General features: G+C 41.6%; 1 protein-coding gene and 1 long non-coding RNA gene across 5 annotated transcripts in view; one reads left to right on the plus strand and one right to left on the minus strand.

Annotated features, from left to right (window-relative positions):
• The first annotated feature begins 6,422 nt into the window (after positions 1–6,422).
• The window catches only part of LOC101162612 (protein phosphatase 3 catalytic subunit alpha), a 45,958-nt gene continuing 31,409 nt past the window's right edge, over positions 6,423–20,971 (plus strand). The window contains exon 1 of one of the 4 annotated variants that reach the window (XM_023959362.2): positions 6,423–6,823. In XM_023959362.2, coding sequence (XP_023815130.1) covers positions 6,775–6,823 — 49 coding nt within the window. In that variant the 5' untranslated portion in view covers positions 6,423–6,774. Of the gene's footprint in view, positions 6,824–7,177; positions 7,401–20,971 lie in introns of those variants that run through there. The other 3 variants (XM_023959364.2, XM_023959363.2, XM_078954376.1) reach the window with 3 other exon arrangements.
• Positions 9,686–14,184, minus strand: LOC105354971 (uncharacterized). The gene is made up of 4 exons (XR_002291047.3): positions 14,043–14,184; positions 10,896–10,963; positions 10,701–10,789; positions 9,686–9,763 (listed from the first exon to the last, which is right to left on the minus strand). It is a non-coding gene; the product is annotated as an uncharacterized LOC105354971 (long non-coding RNA).

Genomic DNA, 20,971 nt, shown 5'->3' on the forward strand with positions numbered 1-20,971 from the left:
TAAAAAAAAATTGGACACAAATGTTTAAATTTAAATTTTCAAGTTTCTTTCTTCAGAAGTGCTTGGTCCCTCAGATGGAGCTATTCTGTCTTGAGACTTTTGTTTTTTAAACCCATATGACTAAAATAAAATAAACTGAAATCAAATCAAATATGTGCCTGAAATGAAACATACATTTTCACACTATTTCCATAACTAAATTCACATTCTGCTAAGGGTCTTTCAAAGTAAATTTTCAAATGTTTTCAGCAGTTTCTTTCTTTTTCCTTCAGTAGACTGTGTTACTGATCAGTTATATTGTCACAGTATGTTTAGCAGCTGACAGCAAAAGAGAATCTGTATTCTCTCTGTACACCCCCAGCCAGCGAGGTCAATTGGGCCATATTTGGTTTAATAGTGGGCAGAAAATGTGGGCCCAGTTTCTGTGGTGGTGTTTGCCTGTTGTCCACCAGGCGGCTGCCCCTCTGAGTGCCCATTCGGGGCCCGCATTTTCTGCCCACATTTAAAACATATGGGGTCCACTTGGCCTTGCTGGCTGGGCGATTTCCTTTGTTTGCTTTCACCTGCTACCTTTTTCCATCTGTGATTAAATGAGAGGTTAGTTCCATCCTGGAGAGGGCACCATTGCTACACAAAGAAATGACCCTCTTGTCACTTGACAGTCACAAATGTGAGCTCATTTTGATATGAAGGCAGACACACAGACTCTTAAAAAACATTGCACGGACAGAATATGCAAACTTAAAGGTGATAGGTAAATATTAACCAGTGTTTTCATGGAATGGTAACAGTTCAGTCATTGTTCAAACTGCTCACCTGGGTGCTCAATTCAAATATCAATGTTTATTTGTTTTCAGGCAATGTATACACTTCTTATCAATACATCAGATTATTTGTACAAAATAAATGACATTTTAAAAATATAGAGGGTAAATGTGTGTATTATGATGCACACATTTAGTTGAGTTTATGCTCTCCTGAAATTGAAAAAACGTTCATCTTTGTTTATAAAGGGGAGATGTTTTGCTTATGTTGTTGAAAAACATTGCCATGTCAACCTTCATTTAAAAAAAAAATTCTCATTTGTTATTTTCTCCTGATTTACTTTAAAAATGAAAATTATATGGAATGCTTTTATTCTGAAAGCAGTCAAACCGTACCGGAAACTGTGTTTTTGGAAAGCACCTGTCACCGAGCTAACCCGCAGTGACGTGCGCGCTTCCAGCGCTGTGGGTGCACGCTGGTGATGTAGAGCTGAAACTGGCATCATTGTGCTTCTCAGACTGCATTTGCTGGAGGAACACAGAACCAAAATGTCTTCCTTGCTTGTAGTTTTTGTGAGGCCCTCTGATCTAAAAACGGTCCGCCACCACAGTTTTATGTGATTATGTGGACAGAGCACAGAAGCAAAGGAGCAGGAAAGGGTGGTGTGCACACACAAAAAAAAGAGAAGATGGGTTAAGCTCGACTCCGCATTGGAACAATTTATTCTTTCCCCACAATAAAACAACATGAATGATTAGAAAAGGTGCAGAAATTGTTCAGGGTTGATGCTCAAACACACGTTTTCTTAGTTCACACTGAACAGTGTTGAGAAAATAAAAGTGTATATTTTGTGTTGGGAAACATGCCAGTCATTGGACAACTTCACAGGACGGGATGATTTCATCCTGAGGCGTTTAAGTATCGAGTACACTCTGAAAAAGAAGACAAAAAAGGGATTCATTAGATTACAACCCTCAAATCTGAACTCCAGATGTCAGGCAAGGCGGCGTAAGAGTAGTGATATGGTGGATTTGATTTATTTGCTCAGAGGAGAGAGAAGCCACATTATGTGTTAGCTTTGTAGTAACCATTAATATCCATTTATTTCAAAATGTTTTTGCTTATTCTTTGTGCTCAAAGAAACAGATGTAAGCACAAGAATTCTTTATTATTATTTTATGACATTTTTTTAAATTTAACTTTTTATTAAAACATATTTTAAAATTAGCTAATTATTTTAACTTTAACAAGGAATGGTACTGTTTGTTTTAGATCATCAAAATGACTGATCTCAGTCATTTATGGAGTTTATATTAACCAGATTTAAGCCAATTAGATCCTGGATCCAGTTTACAATTAGACTGACAGCACGTCTTAAAAATATTAGTGGAACAAAAACAACAATTTCAGAAATGTAATGGCTCAAAATAAAAAGCACAAGAAACAGATGACACCATTGAGGAGCTGCATGCGTTTTTTTAAATTACAGGGGAAAAGCTAAAGTGAGGTGAGATGCTTTTGGATCCTGTCCGGGGAGTAGTTTAATCCTGGAGAACCCCCAGGTTTTTTATTTTATTTTTACAAATTGTATTATCCATGCGTCAGACTGGCGACCTGTCCAGGGTGTGCCCCGGCTTCGCCCAACAGTAGACAGGCTCCGGCATCCCATGACCCCCAAAAGGGATATAGAGGGTTGAGTAGAAGAAAACAAAAACAACTTCAAAAGGCCAGTAGAAAATCCCTCTCAGGTTCTCCAGGGTTAAGCAGATGGATCACAAAGCTAAGATGTTTGCATAATTCTCTAATTCTGCTGTGCCCTACCCTTGTTGGAGAGGTCCCACTTGGGGACTACATGGTCTGTGGTAGTTCCAAGGTGGCATCAGACCCAACAGAGTAATTTCCTGCACATCCATCACAGTGACACAAATAAAAAGGGATTAATCTGTTAAAACAATACCATTGGAGGTTTCTGAAAAGTTTCTACCTTCTTCCTTGTGCTATCCTAGGCACTTTAACATTGGGAGTTGGGTCATCTAGACCCACTAGACAGTGCTCTGAACCTTTTTTCTTCAATGATTTGTGATCTTCACTGGTGTCCATGGATTACATTAAATCTCTCCACCTTTATCCACCTTTGTCATGGTAGGGAGAACACGTCAGTAAGGGTGGGGTCATCTAAGATAGCACAAGGGTTACGTGACAAAGTCACTGTGACGGCCTCAGGCCTTTTGTGTGTGCATGCTTGTGTGTGTGTGTGTGTGTGTGCCCTTTGCAGAGGCCTACTCCGCTTCCTGTAGGAGACGATTGAGGTCTCCTTCCCTCCTCCAATCCCCAGGCTGGGCGGGAAGCACAAAAGCCTCAGCAGCCCCTGTTCTGGTGGCAGCTGAAGTCCCTGAGAGGAATCCGTTTGTCAGCTTGCTCCTGCTGTTGGACTTGGCGTTAGAAGCCTGTGGAAAAGGCCTGGTTTTCCTTCTTGTGTGTGGTCTGTGTTTTCGGTTTAGGTTTCATGACTTGGTAATGTCCCTCTGGTTAAAGTTCCACTTTAGGTGTTATTCATCGCTATAGTGCCTGAGAATTTAAGTTATTACTATTTATCTGCTTTAACCCTATTTTGCATCTGCCCAGCTAATAAATGACTGCCCTGGCAATTTAAACTCTACCGGCTTTAACTTTTTTTTTTTTAACGTTTCCTCAAATATAAAAGGGGTTTATAAAAATATACACCTCGTGTGTCCATAGATTCATAACCTCCTATTGAAACAAAATACTCTGTCTAACACAAGAGGCCTTCAGCTCTTACCCGCTTGCTGGACAGAAGTAAAAAAATATATATATAAAGAACAAATAAAGAATAAAAATAATAAAAAAAAGCTGATTAAAGCAAAACAGCATGAGTTCACTTCCTCCCACTGCTTTTCAATCAACTAATTAAACTCCTTTTGACAAATGTAACATGTAATAGTCCCATGTGTCACATTCTGTATATGTGTAATTGAAGTATTTACAAGTGTATAATTGTATTTTCCAATCAGCTTCATGACTACCGGTAATTATCCCAAGTTTGAAGTATCTGCATATAGATGTATGTTTCTGTTGTTTGTCTTGTTTAGTTTTGTTTTGTTTGAAATAAACAATTTCCAAATCCAAATTGTTGAAAAAAAAAATGTAGCAAATATATATAAAGTTTAAGACACAACTGAATTTAAAAAGTGAATTTAAAACGTGTCAAACATCCAAGTGATCTTTTCCAGATCGAGGTGGTAAACAAAACAGCCTAAAAGGATGCAAAAGGTAAATTGTGAATCATTAGGTTAAAAAAAACAAAAAAACAGCTAAAACTACATAATTTTTTTGAGTCACACAAAAGGACTTTTTTGTGAAGAGTTTGTGTTCACTGCTGGTGGATGGAAATTTAAAACATTCTTGCAAATTTTCCTGATGACTTACAGCCTTCTTCTTCTTCTGCATGAACTCAGGAACAGCCTGGAGAACCAAACCATCCTCAGCTTCCATTTAACAGTAAACTAGTGTTTGTTTCAAACGGTTTAGCATCAAAATTTGGTCATAAATTGAAGGAAACTCTGGCAGGAAGAGGTCTGGCAGACCCGGTGTCTCCGCTGAATGGGAGGACATGAGAGCCATCAGCTGCGTTGTGAAAGGCGGCTCGCAGCACAACAGCTTCACTGTGATCTCTGTGAGCCAGTTTTAGCTGTGAAGAGACCGTTTTGAGCTGCAGGGTTCACAGGACGAGTCACGGCAAGGAGGGCATTTCTGAGACAAAGAGACTTGTCTGGGCCAGGAAACTCAGGACGACTGAAGTCTGGAAGAAGGTTTTCTGGATGGAAGAATCAAACTTTGACATCCTCACAATGCAAAAACAGATCCATTAAATAAGTCAAAGTGATTACCCCATTTCGCTTTAAATAAGCAAAAAATGTCCCAATGGGATCTTAACGAGGAATTCCTATTTTAAGAATCAAGATTATGTGGCTTTTGAAAAACTTTCCACGATTATTTTGTTGCCACTGTGCAGCCCATGAAAGGCAAATGTAAAATAAAACAAGTAAAAGATGAAAATATTCCACCAACTACTGAGTAATAAAAGCCATTCTAAGTGGTTAGGTCCTAAGCTGACATTTAGGTCATAATAATCAACATGTACATTCAGAGCTGATGGGCGTTTTCACCAGAAAGGAATCAAACACAGAAGCACATGTGAGCTGTGGGAAATCTATAAAAAAAATGTAAAGAAACAAACATAAAACAATTACTATTTTTATTTCAGCTTTAGTTTCAATGGAATAACCTCAGTTTCTTACTGCATTTTTATAAATGTCTGTCAAAACTGCCATCTGGTTTCAGAAACGCTGCATTCTAAGCTAAAGGCAGGCCTGCGTTCCTTCACTGTGAGATTAGCGGGTTGGTAAATTATTTCCTCAGTTTGCTGGAAGAAAGGCTTCAGCCCCATACCGTCTTTTGTCATAATATTTATGCAGTCATGAGGTTGTTTTTTTTTTTATAATCGACTGCCCGAGGCTTTTCCTGGAGATCTCCTATGCCCGTTTTCCAGCTCTCCCTGCACTCCCTGCTGTTCATTACCTGGATCAGATCTTCAGCCATTCAAAACATGGAAACATCTGAGTCACCTAATCGGCCTCACGGTGGTAATGGAGGGGTGGAAGACAGGCAGGGGGGAAATAAATGTACTTTTAGTGCGAAATCAAAGGGATTGATTTTATTTTTATAATTAATCTGCAGATATAATCTAAGGAGTTTTTTTCATTCTTGCATCAGGATGGATGTTGGCCTCACAGAGCAAAATAAACTGAACAATAAAACACATTTTTATTTCTTTTTAAAAATCCATCTGTGTTTTATATGTTTATTTTCCGTTTTCTTTAGGAAAACAACTTCATTTACAAATATTCAAAAAAAAAAGGTTAGGGTTAAGCAAAAGGATAGAATATTCAAAAAAAAGTAAATAAAACATCAATCAATTCTTAAAACGTTTAAAAGCAGTTTGAATTTAATCTTGTGTTGGACACATTACTGTTACAACATGGGGTTATAAATCCTCTGACACACTAGGTGTATGTTTGAATAAATCCCTTTTGTAATTTAGGCTAAACTTTATTTATATTAATTATATTCGTAACCATTTTTTTATTTGACAAGACAAAAAGAGGGAAGAAGAGAGAGAAGGATCTTAGTGGGGGCAAGTATGAGGGTGATTATAGAAGGGGAGGGGGGGTTAAATCATAATGCAAAAAGTTCCTGGAATTTTACAATCATTAAAATCAGGTTTAGATGAATAACAAATCTAAAAGGGGCGGGGCCAATCCGACAAAAAAACACACTAAAAAGGGGGTATGCCATGTGTCCAAATGACTATTTCCCCTTCCAGCTTGCCGTAGACTCTTCTATAAAGCAGCTCTATGGTCTCCAGTGCTTGTCTATCAAACTGTCACTGTACCCGTGCACGTGCACGCACCCACGCACGGCTACCCACTCCACATTTGCTCAGGGGTATGAGGAGGAGGGGTGGGAGTACTGTAATCAAGTGTCACCACAGGATGGCAGTAAAAGTCTGACTGTGTGCGCACGCATGCATGTACAAAGTGATATTTGCGTGTGTATATATGTGCGTGAATCTGCGTGGGACGAACAGGTATCCGTGATCCAAGTATGCCACACAGGCGCCCCGGCGTCTGCCTGTCCTCCCCCCGAATGACCGCAGGCCTGGCGGCAGCAGCAGCAGCAGAAGCAGCAGCAGCAGCAGCAGCAGCAGCAGCAGCAGCAGCCTTCTCCTGGCTGGCAGGGCGTACAGCCTCCGAGTGATGCTGCCACTTCTGCAGCGGGGGTAGCACGCAGCGACCGCGCGCACCGTCGACGCCCGATGCAGTACCCGACGGCGCAGCCTCGGCCTTTGACAAAAGAGACTGAGCGAGCGCCCCCCTCCCCTCAAACCCCACCCGCTCGTCTCTGCCTCCCGTTACTACTCCAGGCAGGATGTCCGAGTCCGACTGCAACGCAAGTTCCTCCGACCGGGTGATCAAATGTAGGCATGCCAAAAATGCTGCACGGCAGTGAGTGACAGCTCCTGTGCGCCAAAACTGTGGTTTCTCAACTGTTTGCATCCTTCCCTTTCTCTATATTTTTCTTGCACCTTATAGATCTTTTGTCTCACTGCATATAATAAAAAGGTTTGTTTGGGTGACGAGTCACTGTGCAAGCAGCCCTGAGCCTCCGAGGGGGGGGGGGGGGGGGGTCTGATGGAGGATGAAGGGGGGGGTATCCAGCACGATACGCTACAATCAGGGTCTTCCCTCGTTCTTCTATTATAATTCACCCCCTCACAGAGGCATTACCCCATTTTCTGGCAGGGAGGGGGGGGGGGGTGTCTCCTCCTCCTATGCACAGCCGCGGCATTTGTGCGCCACCGCGCGCTGCATGAGCCCCGTGCGCGATCCGCTCCGCTCCTAGCGGTGGTTTCGCGTTACTGAATAATACCCTTCAGAGAGGAGAGCGGCAGAGAGAGGAGAGGCGCCGGGGCAGAGCGCGCGCGCGATGAGACCGATCTTGTTTCAATGAAACATCCAGCAGTGTGACGATGACGGCGAAAGGCAGACATAAAGGTAAAGTCAATGTCGCGCGTGGTCCAGCCACGGTGCGCTGAGGGGATGCTGGGGATGCGGATGTTGTCACGAGATGATGGTGCATGTTTTTCATCGATGAAGAGAAGGGGAGAGACACTGGAAGGAGGGGGGTTGGAGTGTGCTGTCATGGACTTCTCACTCACAAGAACACTCGCGCATTATTTTCCACCTTTCAGTAGTTTTGTGTGTTTATGTCTGCACGTCAACCTGCTGCGGGGGTCCGCTTTCACGCTGGCCTACTTTTTTTTCTTCCTCTAATCCAGCGCGAGCCCGAAAGCAGATCATCGATTGGTTTGATCAGAGCAGGTGCAAGTTTGCCAGGCCGAATGCGCAGCTTCAGTTTGATCATGAACTGACCCTAACATTCGCAGACGGGGGGAGGCTCAACATTTGTAGGAAGGTTTTGTTTTTGTTTTTTCAAATCGGGCCTGGAGTCAGAAATGGGAGGGGGGGGGGTCTCCTTAAAGGTCTTCCCCCCTCAAAGTGTCAAATGAGAGACAAAATGGAGTTTACGGCGCGCCGCGCGCACGCTGCCTCGCCACGGTGCGACTGCGTCGCTGCTATATTTCATGTGTTTAAAGCTGTAGGTGACGGAGGGCTCCATTTCGGGTTATGATCCTCTGAGCTCGCACAGATTGTTGTACTTATCGGGTCACAGCACGGCTGGCATGGCGCTCGAACGCACGCACGCGGCCTGTCTCACGCGACGGCGGCTGCGCCAAACAAACTGTAGGGTCTCTCTGGCGCTGGCAGCTGCGCGCGTCGCCTGGGCATGCCCCGGTATTCCGTGCATGCGTCGATCGTGAAATGGGAGGGGTGGGTTGGCTGGAGGCGACGGGGCAGGTTTTGCACGTGCCACTCATCTTCGAACATATAGGGGGCGGCTGTGGTAGAGTGGGACCTAAAAGAGAACCCTTATGTTGATGTCAAATTCGTCGCCGTCCTTTTGAGGTCCACCTTGTGTGCGCTGCGTGTGTACCTGCGCGTGCGTGTTTGCATGAAGCTGGCCACAGGAGCCATGGTATCCTCCTCCATAGGTGACCCACATTCTCACGCATGACACACATGCTTGTGTGGAGAAGGATGTGGATGATTGGAGGGACATCATTCAAAAAGGCTGGAGAGGCTGTGCTCACCCACATACAGATTTGAGTTCAGCAGATTGTGATGCACAGAGATGGATGCAGAAAAACTCAAAACTCAGAGGCAGCGAATGGAAGATGACAAGGCCACAGAGGAGGTGAAGGAAAAACTGAAACGGCATAGAAATGAGGGACAGGTGTCAAGTTCCTCTTATTGTGGTTGTCAAACCACTGCAGTGGTTCCTGGGGTGGATAGGGGCTGTCCGTGGGTGAAAAATGGGCAAACCTATACGCAACAGCAAATGTAAGGATCGTAGTCCGTTCAGGGAGTCTTTAGAAGAAAAATGTCCATGCATACTTGTTTCAACAGGCATGATGCAGATGACAGGTCGCGGTCAACACTCATACCATGCGTAAGGGTAAAGCACAGGTGTGTTGTACAACATTTTTTCAATCCCTGAAACCTGCGCACAGCGCAAGGAGCCCGTTAGTGCTGTTCAAGTGATAAGTGTGTGCTCCTTGCGTGCAGCCTGACTGTTAGAAATGATTTGATCAGCGTGTAGTTTTTGTGGACGTCCTACGGCCACTTATCTGCATGCAGCATTCACCTAACGGCGAGATCGTGGTATAAGGGAACCATACGACATCATCACCCAGTGTGTACTTCTTCGATCCTTGCGAATACTTCATGATACACTTCCCACACACATGACAAGTGTTCCATCTTCAGGATGTTCCCTTGAGATAGCCGTGAAACCTCTAGGGTACTGCAAGACACACCTACGCACCCCTTAAGATCCGGCCGCTCCTCTGTACGACACTCCACGGACCGGAAAACCTAAAACCCTGCAGCAGCCCTGCAGGTCACACGCGCTACTAACAACCTGGAAAATCCATGCATTAGAACCTGTAATCTCATGATCTCATACAGGGAATTGTGTAAAAACAGAGGTAGACCTCAAGAACCGGCTTTGGAAACTCCAAAGCTTGTGTTTTTTTAATAAAAACGCAGAGTCCTCATAAAGTTTAGGGTCTGTTGCTAATATAGTTTGAAATGTTTTAAAAGTTTAGCACAGAACCCATTATTTTGATTTTGAATCAGTAAAGCTGCAGAGCACCTAAGTAAAATGAATTTTCTGCAAGAAAATCTCATAATTACAATGAACCAAACATAAAACAATAGTCTTTTTATGATTTTTATTTTTAGTTTGGTCCATTCATGTTGCTGCTGTTCTGACCTCTCTACCCCTTTATGTGAACCTGCCAAGAAAAGGCCAAAACTTAGAACTTGAAGCCTCTTATTTCATGTGTTGCACTCCTTAGTAGACCTGAAAAACTTTCAGTTTTGCAGGAATTTATTGATTCAGATCTACAGGGAAAGATATTGAGCTTCTGGATCCTCTCAGCCATTAGGCCATCAGCCTAATGTTTGGTGACAAAGGCCACACCAAGTAAGCACCAACGCCTATCAGGCCAGTTTGATCTGTATCCACACAGTGGATGCATTAACAGTCTTTTGGCCTACATCTGGCATGTCAAAGATGAACATATTAATCTGGTTTTAAAAGTAGCACGTGTGGAAGAGCCCTAAAGTGCATCGTAAGTGGATGCTGTTAGGCTGCAAAACATCTGTAGCTGATTTACACTCGAATCCAAGGAAGGATCTCCTCTCATTACAGTAACAATAACAGTATAAACCCTCCACACTCTCCGTGTGCAGAGGAGGAGCTGAAAATAACAACTCCTCATTAAATGAATAATGAGACGTTTCATAGTTTGGGGAATTTGCCCGTAGTTGACCTTTTTGTGATGTTCATTATGGAGATGTCAGCTGGTGCTTTATGCATCAATCAGAATGGTTTGTGTAAAAATAATAATATTATCAATAAAACCCTATTTTTAGAGCACTTTTCATTAACAGCTGTATAACAAGATGCTTGACATAAAAGAGACACATAGAAACATAGTGATAAGAGACATACATAAACAGCTATAAAAGTCAGAAAGCGCAATAAAAACAAAAACAAACAAAAGTCGAGCATAATACTGTAGCAAACGCTGGTCCCAATAATTCTAGAAGAAACTGTATAGATTAAAAGATAGAAAAGGGAAGAATATTTAAGTGCTCAGTTTAAAAGATGCGTCTTTCATTTACATTGAAAAGTTTCCACAGATGCAGAATTTTTGGCCAAATTACCTTTCGTCTTTCACAATCTTTACATTAGTTTTAGGCACTTGGTGTGCCGGATCCATTTTGTGCCTTACGGGTAAAGATGCTGAACTTCGCTGAGGAAAAAAAAAAAAAAAAATGGATGTATTGTTTATTGACCTGCAAATTCATGACAAACGTAATCAGATCCTATAATCATGTCTCGTTTTTTTCCTTCTTTACCTGAAATGTCTTGTCCTTTAGTTCTGTGATGCAGATGTTTGAAGATCTCCTGATTTGTTGATGAAGTCCTAAATTCCAACAGTCCAAAAACAAGCAAGTCGGGGTGATTTTTGATGGTGGAATGGAATGGAAACAAGTTTATTTCGAGTATAAAAAAACACACATAAAAAAAGAGAAAATGAAGAAAACAGAAAAAAATATGAACACATATATTATGAACAATCATACAACTATACATATTCAAAAAGGAGTGAGAAGAAGTATAAACTTATATAAACTCACCCCCTGTTCCTCATCAATATTAATTACATTAGCAAGCAGCTTCTTTATTTATATATAATGTTTTATAATATAATCTATGTAGCTATGAAACATAATAATAATTTTTGATTGTTTGGAGGCGAATGTCAGCACTTCTTGTTGTTTCAGTCATGTGACAGTGGCAGGAAGATCCGTTTGTGTTTTAGTCTCTTTACAAGAAGAAAAAAAAAAGCAGTTCCCCCAGCGGCCTTAATGAGGACGAGGTTTCCAGAAGGAGTTATAAAAGACGGATGGATGTTTAGATGCAATCGCTTCTAAAAGTAGAAGGAATTTCAAACAATCGATGGCTAAAACCTTTATGAAACATCCACCAGTGTGGTGCAGTTTCAAGTGCCACCTGCACGCACATGCTGGTTTTCCTGAACAGGGGTCACTATTCCTCAAGAATCTCCAGAAAAGGTTCTTTTGAAGCGAATTCACCTGAATAACAAGTGAGCTCATCACATTTAAATGAACCATTAGGAGACTCTTTCTGCAGGAAGAAGCAAGTCTCTTTTACAGTACCATTCTATTATTTTCTGTGAATTTTGTCATTAAATTCAATATTTTATTCTTCTAAGCTGAGTTTATCTGAATAAAACTGGTCAGTAATTTGGGTCAATAGTGAGGTTTAGGAAAATATTTGATTCCACAGTTTCTCAAAATAAGATCACCTTTGTGTGTAAATCAGAACAATACATACAGAATATGTACACAACTGAGTATTTTCTAAAATAATTGTCAAAAATCCTTCAAAATAAGAGCTTATTCCTCATTCTTTTCCCCACAAGTCCTCATAGCCTCATTCACATCTCATGTCATGTACTGAAAAACCAAAAGCTACATCTGTTTGCACAGATTTCTAATTTAAAAGCCTATAAAAGAAGAATATGGGTTTACATCTATTTGTTTTTATTTTAATGAAGTGAAGTAATCCTGAGAAATTGGAAAAAGAGATGATCAGCGCCTCTGCAGAGGCTGCAAACTAGAGGCAGCTGCAGCCTTTTTTAAGAGTCCGTGGTAACAGACAAGGGCAGATGGAAGCACAGAATGCAGATCAGTTCTGATATACTGAGCTTGTTACTTATGCTATTGATCACAGGCTCAAAGTAAAGGACTCAAATTTGGCCGAGAATGGAAATGCAGGACTTCTTCTGATAACAAGTCGAATGTATTCCCTCCCAAAGTTTGTTTCCAATAAAAACAAGCATGCTGATTCTTAAAGATGTTCACAATATGGTTTGAATTGTTGTCTGTAGACCAAACTTCAGCCTCGTGAATAAGTTTCTAGTAGGTTAAGGATCCCTCTGCTAACAAAAAAAACCTGAAATTTTTTGGTTTTATCTTACACTAGATGGTGTTTTATCACAAAGTACATCAAAAAACTGTTTCAACAGTGAAAGTTACAGTACAGTCAAGGTATTTCAAGAATTTTCATGCAACTTTAGCAAAAATAATCCTTGTGACTTTACATTAAAGGTGTAAGGTTTCTGGGCCCAAAGACAGGCGGAATCAATACTTGATCTTCTTCCAAAGTTTGTTTTATGGTTTTACGGTATTTGGAAATGTGTGTCAACCGAGAAGACCAAAGAGGTGAACTCTGAAAACTGGAGCTGAACTTTGAGAAATACTTTGGTTTGGACGCAGGGAGTTTCCAGGAAACTAAAGATTTAAAGGAAATAACAAAAGTAGAAAGAAAGTTGACTAAAGATCAGAAAGATTGGAAATTAGGAAAATAATGCATTAAGACCTTGTGTGGCTTTGTGTGCTCTCTAAATTGCTATGTCAATGTGAGCCAAATTAAGGTGAAAACGTTTTCTCTGGTACAGTGGTTAGCTTTCTCAACTCACTATCAAAGGACCCTGGTTCAAATCCCGACAGGGATCTTGCGTATTCTATTGCATGGATTCTCTCTGGGAACTCTGATTGGTGAAGTGGCCCCAGGGGTGAGTACAAATGAGTGTGATCTTGTGGCCCTGCAACAGACTGGCAACCTGTCCAGCATGTGCTCCACTTTTGCCCATCAGCAGCTGGGATAGGCTCCAGCAACCCCAGGGACCCCCCAAAGGGATTCAGAGGGGTTTGGAATGTGAATGACTTGCATTTTTTTCTCAGCATTTTTACATAGATTCCATCAGAGTTTGTCTGGCCACTCTGGACTGTACCATTCGTACCCGTGCTAAAGTGTTGGGTGGAAACAGGGACAGCACATCACAGCTTCTTTGGGCTAACCGGAGTTTTTGCTAACCTGACTCACTTCCTGTTCAGTACACAGGATTCTGAAGTTAAAAGCAGATATTTGTCTCTTGCAGGTTCTGACCTTTCGAACAAATAAACACATGTGACAAGTACGAACGAAAGCAGAATGGGGCCACAAACAACACCCTCCCCTCCACACGCACACACACACGCACACACACAGATATACGCCACTTCAGGCAAAGCTTCAGGCACTTGTGACATATTTCCTTTCAGCTTATCTCGATGTCCCGTTCTCTCAGACTTGCATGAACTCTGTGTGTGTGTGTGTTGAACGTTGGCGTTTCCTGCGGGCCGGGGGTCCCACCTTGACAGGTCTCTATATGTGCCCTGCTGGGGGAAAGGTGGCAGGGCAGGGGCTATTTATAGAGAAGGTACTCCACCGAGAGTGGTGGAGAGAAAGGGATTGTCTAATGAGGACAGGCTGTTGGGTTGGGTGGGGGAGTGGGGGGTGGGGGGGGTGGGGGGTGAGCCAATGTTTCTGTGTTTGTGTGTCGGCCCTCTGTGTATAGATGGGAAATTCTTTAAATGCATCCTAAGTGACACCCCCCGCCCCCCCGCCCAGCCACCACCATCACCACCACCAACCTCAAACTTGCACGAGTTAGCTGATCGGATCCATCTTTGTTCTCTTGCTGATTGACTTTCTTGCTCTTTCACTGCCTAATATTCTTCATCCGTTGGTGCGGTGGAGGGAGGTACCGATTGCGTGGTCCCATCTGAAGAGGTCCTGGGGAGGACAGCACATCCAGCATGACGGGCACACAGACAGGCGTGCCTTCAGTTTTGATCGATGTCACTGTATGAACACGCTCATACGTCCTGGCTGGGCACAGTAATGCACTGAAATCATTTGGTTCGTGGCCTGCATGTAGCTTACAGACCATTCAACACCTCACGAAAATGTCTATTTTTTTTGTTAACCAGGTTTTTGTTGCTTCAGCCTGCCTTTTTTTCGATGGAACAAAGACAAACAAGGACAGATAGACGGCGGCTGATCTCCAACATCATGCTGTCACGTCCTGGCCCCCCCCATCTAATGGTGAACGGTGTCCTTTTGTCGTTAAAACTGATGAACTATCCCCATAATTAACGTTAGCCATTAGGGATGATGCACATGACGTGATTCCAATCAGATTCTGCTCCAGTTAGACTATTAGGCCAGCCCAAACAAATTTAGGAGATTTGGTTGAAAGCTATGTCATAGATTTTCTGCTGGACGGCGCTCTGGGAAGGGGCAGATTTTTGGCTGAGCCAGCATCTCTGCAGTTTAATGCATTCCAGAGCGAGGAGGGTCTCCACGGGCAGAAGCTGCACAAAGGAAACAACGTTTTCCAGCTCCCGTTTTACACTTCCTCTGACTCAGCATGAGTCATGTGACCACCTGGATGAACAGCGTTTTATTTTCAATGGGCCTCTATTCACTGTGTTCATTACGTGTTCTTAAACAAGTTGTTCGCTTGAAAGCATAATGAAGGACCAGGATGTCCTGCAGCAGCCTTAAAGAGGCCGGCCGTCACTTTATTAAAGTCTGATGTGAACTCGGGTTTATTGAAGCCAGAGGCAGAAATCTTCACCCTGTTGATGTTTGTTCACTGTCCCTTTGAGACTAGCTTTGTTTTTTTCATAGATTTTGTGGGAAATTAGCAGATCCGCTTAGCACGTACGACCCATGAAGAGTTCAAGACATTAACGGAAAATCAAATCAGGGTTCTCACAGTTTATTTTTAACATTTGCTTCCATTTTTTTTTGTATATTGGTCAAAGTTCTGACAGGCTTTTGAATAAATCTGAATAAAAAAATTTTGTATTCTTAAAATATATTTGCAGAAAAGAAACCAAATCGAGTGTGTTTCTTTTTCTTCCATAAATAGTACAGAACTAAGTTCCTTTTTTTTATTTTTGAGCAACAAAATATTATTGTTTTTAACAAACAACTTTTGGTGAAAAAATATGGATTTGTGATCCGCGTTTTGATGGATCTTTCATGTTTTCTTTGCTTGTTTTCATGTTTAGCCCAAAACAAGTAGACGATATTTCCTGATTTTACGCCCTTTTTAAAGTAAACACATTTTTAACTTTAGGGTTACTCTTTGGATGTGTTCTCTTGTTTCCTTGGGCTTTTGGTTAATTTTTATATCATAAATTTAGTAAAACTCGTTAGCTTCTTCTACCATTAACATTAAAGCAAACTGTGCACTTGAAGGAAATGGCAGTAGTCTCTGAAATATTGGTGTTTTAGATCTTTAACCCCTTTTAGCGTGAAGCTTTAATTCCAGCGACTACATTCTTTCAACTGCCGTAACGTCGTTTACATTAGCGATGTGTTTTATTATGGTGCAAAGCAAGGCAAGGCAAGTTTATTTGTATAGCACAATTCGTACACAAAGTAATTCAAGGTGCTTCACAAAACAGAAAAATGCATTAAAATCACAGTACATCATAGAAATAATCAACGTAAAATTTACTTTAAAAAAAAAATAAAATAATGATTGAAAATTGATTTAAAAATAAAGGAAGGAAAGGAAAGAAAAGTGCAGATAGGACCTTTCAGTCATATACACGGCTAAACAGAAATGTTTTAAGTCTAGATTTGAACATGAACACAGAAGACGCCTGTCTTACGACTTCAAAGCAAGTAGGAAAAGCCACTTTTGTTGATCGATCAATTTATGTTGATCGAGTAAACAGTCAAAGCATAAGCAGTAAACAGTCAAACAGCATGCCCAAGAACGTGTGTTATTTTTAGGCGATTTCTCTGGTGTAAAAGGATAAAGGAAACAAGGAACGAGAGTTTTTCTTGGGTCATCTTTTGGTTTGTCTTCATTTGAATTATCTAGAAGAGGGAATGTTCACTGCCCAGAACATTCCCTGCTTCACGTAGAAATGGAGTTGCATGCTAGAAGCTGTGTTCATGCACTGAAGTGTTATGCATATTATAGGTAATGCAATTGTTTTAAATTCTATTGAAAGAATATAATGGCCATATGTTCTTGGGGAGACCTAGAAATGCAGTGGTAAAAAGCTCGGGATCTTCCTACAGTTAATGATCTGTATCACTCAGAGACCATGGAGTCCAGGTCAGATGCATTGGGACTACCATCTAATGACTGTAGACATGCTCTGTCGTGCTTTGTAGCCTGTGAAGGAAACTGGACGGGACTGAGCACCTACTGTCGGGTCTTTTCAATGCTCACATGTAGCTCAGACTCTGCGACTGGCGTAAATTAAATTTGAAAGGCCAAGAAGCCGAAAACATCCAATGCTTGTTTCTGGTCATGAGCTGTGAGAGAAAAGTCATGGAAGTGGATGAACTCATATGCAGACCTGGGCTATAATCGTCTAACAAGAGTTGGAAAAAGAATTGAACGTTTTCTACATAAGTCATTTGAGGTAATTGGAGCAGCTGGTCAGGACACCTTTTGGAAGCCTCCCTGGGGAGGTGTGTAATACATGTCCCACTAGGAGAATGCCTCAAAGCACAACCAGAGCTTACTGGAAAGATTATACATCCTTGTGGCCTTAGAAACAAACACCCTGCTTTGGAGAAGATGTGGAGATGGTTGTTGGAGAAAAACATGTGGTTGTCAATGAAAAAAGGAAGAATTCAAATGCGTTGGTGGAAAAAAAATGTAAATGTTCTGTTATCAACAACATAGCTGAAGTATTTCCACATGTCTGTACTGTTACACTCACGATCATCATTGGTCTTGGTCAAAACGCCTTATTTAAACTATGGTTCATGTAGAACAAAACAAGTTTATGCCATGAAAATGGTCAAAATGGGCAGCTTGCATCTTTGAGATGGTGCAGCACCACGTCCTGTGTCTTTTTTTGGCTACAAATAATGGACACAAGGACCTCCAAAGCTGATAGTTTTCTGTGACTCAACTCAGTAAGTCTCTGCTATTGGGGTCCTTGGGGGTCTTCTCAACATGTGTTGAAGTGTCCTTGGGCAAAACACTGAACCTCATGTTGCTACCGTTGATTGTTTTATGAAAACTAAACTTTTGTTTGTGACATCACCCATATAACGGCTTACTTGTGGCTCCAATTTTGCAATATGGACACAGCCATGTTGGAGCCAGACGTTGTCAGTAAGCACTGATTGGTCTGAGGCGGTCTGAGTTTCTATGACAACCACTCCCACCCATTAAGAGTGAGCTTTTTAAAAGTTTACACCCCTACCACTTGAAAAAGCAGGCTACACAAAATCTCTCAATCAACGTTTTGAGCGTTGGACGTGGGGGCCAGCAGGTACAAACTACTTTTTTTGAGGTATCTGATTGGGCGGAAAATAACTTGCAGTAAAGAAACATTATCATGAAAAAAAATTCGGATTAGCAAGAACATGTTTTTAAAATGTGTCAGATCCAGAATGGTTATTCTGACAAATACAATGACTAAGTAACAGCTGTTTGTTTCTCTGTAGAAGTTCATGGGATTTTGGCTTCTTGGAACCAGGGGTACTTGCTGTTTGGAATGCGAGGGGGAGGGGTCACTAAGCCGTTCTCATATGCAGTCAATAATTGCTCCAGGTGGTTACGCGTTGGCACCACCGTAAGTCAGCGGAGCCGCAATCAGTGTGTGAATGAATGCTTGGTGAATGGCGCTGTGACTGTAAACCGCCTTGGGTCTTAATCAAGGTAGAAAAGCGCTATACAAGTGTACCATTTCCCACTGTAGACATGCCAATTGTTATTGAACGCCAATATTTTCATTTGAAACAATGTTTTGGTAAAATCATGTGCCAACTTTGTTCTAACTGTGTAAGAAAAGAGATTATTGCTGATTTGTCAGATGGATCTAAACTCTTCAAATCTAGATTTATTTTTGTTATATATCTGTCCCCCCATGTCTTACGGTTTTGAATTTTTAGTGACAAAAAAAATCATTTGCACAAATACATAAATGTCTGACTTAGAAATCTTTTCTTAAACTCACGATTTTGGACTTTATGTAGTAATCTGTTACAAATTGTATTGATAACATCATGGGGGTTAACCCTTTAACACCGGATATGTCAACGGTTACACCTAAATAACACATACTCTTTGACTGTACCATAACTCCTTGACTGTTCACGATTCAGCTGATTTTGACGTGGGGGAAAAGCGTCTTTTTATATCAGCCACAGAATCCGCCGGAACTTTGTAAGTTGCATAAACGGTCGAAGAGTTACGATACTTAAGAGTTTAAACACTGGGAGTCCTAGGTGGGCGTGGGAACAGATGGGTGACAGGGAGTGGGGGTGGGGTAGCTCCAGCCCAACAGTCCCGCCCACAACTCAAATGCGAATTTCAAACGAACTACTTCTGCTCTGCAGAAAACTGTGTCATAGAGAATGACAGAAATTTTTCTTATACTAGGTTAAAATATATAAAATAAATATAATTAAAAGATCACTCGTTTTGAAAAATGTATCCAAGAGAATTGGGGAAGGACTTTGACTTTACATTTAGGCCGGAGCTTGTATCTTTTTAAAGTTTTTTGTTGCAACCCGAATTTTCTTAGCCAATTTTTTGCCTATAGACAAGGCTAACAGGTTGTGGGTCGCTGTGTATTGTCGTATAGTTTCTGTCTTCGGTCATGTGTGGCACTTAAGCCCAGAGAACTGCACACCTCAGCAAAAACTAATTGGTCGAATGCATTCTGGCTCAGAACGAATGATGTGCTGTGAAGAAAAGTAGACGTCCTTGTGCGTTCCAGCTTTCCCTCTTCATCCTTTGGTTGACATTTAGGACTATGTCCCTGCTGTGCACATACAGAACGGACACTTGCCCGGTGGTTGGATGCCATCTGTAAGAAGCATCTCTCTGTGAGTTCCAGTCTGCCAGTTCAGTTTTAACAAGTTTCCTTCTGCTCGTGTCCCTGCTGCTCTCCACTCTCATACCTGCCCTACTTTCTCACAGTTCTCCCATTTCACAAGTTTCACACTCGGTCCTTTTTCTCCGCCGCCCTTGTCTCCTTCACCATCTCTTTTTGTCACCTCCACCTGGGCAAAAACCCAGTTTTACATTAAAAGAAAAGGAATGTACTGCATTCTTTTGAGTGACAGCCATCTAAATGAGAAGAAACAAGGACTGCACAATGAGGCTGTATGTTATGGAGGTCGCATTCCACCTACACCCCAGAAGATGATCAGAAAAACTCATTTCAGCTCTTCGGCGAACCAAATTAAAGTCAATTATGTAAATTAAGACAAGGGAGGCACAGATGTTTCCTCTCAAAATAGTCATGAACAAATTGATTTCTCTGACTGATAAACAAATATAGACTAAAAATGCTTTTGAGGTCAGTGAGATTGACCTGACAGGTAACCACGCCCACAACCAACAGCTGACATCGACAGGTTAAACATGCAAAGGAAAAATAGAAACATACTTAACTTGGGTTGTTCTAAGCAAAGGAAAATAGTTAGAGGAGAAATTGAATCGGTTAGTTCAAAAGGGGCCCAAGTCCAAGAGGTTTATTCTTCCAGGAAATGATTTGAATTGCATAGGTTAAAGGGAGGCTACACCAAATGATTAATACTTTACCCAGATTTAGCACCGGTTCATAGCTTACAAATGCTATAATATGAAGCACCTCACTTTTATAATTTCAGAGGACTAGAAAACTAAAGTCTCTGGACTTGGGCCCTTCTTGAATTAAACAGGGGTGCTGCCATATTGGATAACTAGTGCTGCCATCTATGGGATGAAGCAAAACCCATGCAAGAGAGGCCCAAGTACAGGAATTTTGCACTTAATGCATTTTAAATGTCAAGCATAGTCAATACATTACAACAGACTTGGGACTTTTTTGTACATAATCAGATAGCTTTTCCCATGGAGACCATAGAACATATAATATCTCTATTTTGAAAAATTGTGGACTTGGGCCCCTTTTGAACTAACCGATTCAATTGTCTTTCAGGGATGCAGGACATGACATATATATTATATATCTACTAGTGGAGCCTATCCTAGCAGATTTTTGAGAAAAGGTGAGGTACATGTGTGAGCAGACTGCCAGTCTGTTGCAGGGCCACACACTTACACACTCATCTGCACACTTTGGGGCAATTTAGAGACACCAGTTAACCTATGAAGTATGTTTTTTGACTGTGGGAGAAAAACCACAGTGACTGGAGAAAACCCACTCTGATGAAAATGATGGGAAGATGAGGGCTTACTCTGCGCCAACAGTCCCCGCCCACAACTCAAGAGATAAATTCCTAATGAACTACTGCCACTCTGCAGAAACTATGTCCCAGAAAACGACAGAGGTTTTTTGATTTGGGCTAAAAATTGTATAGTTAGAATTAATAGACCACTGGGAACACTTTGAAAATAGATCAAGACATGATCGGAGTGGGACTTGAGAGGTTTCAGGTGCCCTGAACCCAAAAGTTGTAGTTTGTGTTGCTGGCAAAAGAAATCAACAAATGTGAGATGTATTTTACTGTAGCAAAGTGTTACACTGCATTGGAAGATGTCTGTGGGCGGACTCAGGGAGGAGGTCCATCTCAGCAA

The sequence above is a fragment of the Oryzias latipes genome, chromosome 10 (assembly GCF_053564925.1).
Source record: "Oryzias latipes strain Hd-rR chromosome 10, Olatipes_Hd-rR_3.1".
Classification (NCBI taxonomy): Eukaryota; Metazoa; Chordata; class Actinopteri; order Beloniformes; family Adrianichthyidae; genus Oryzias; species Oryzias latipes.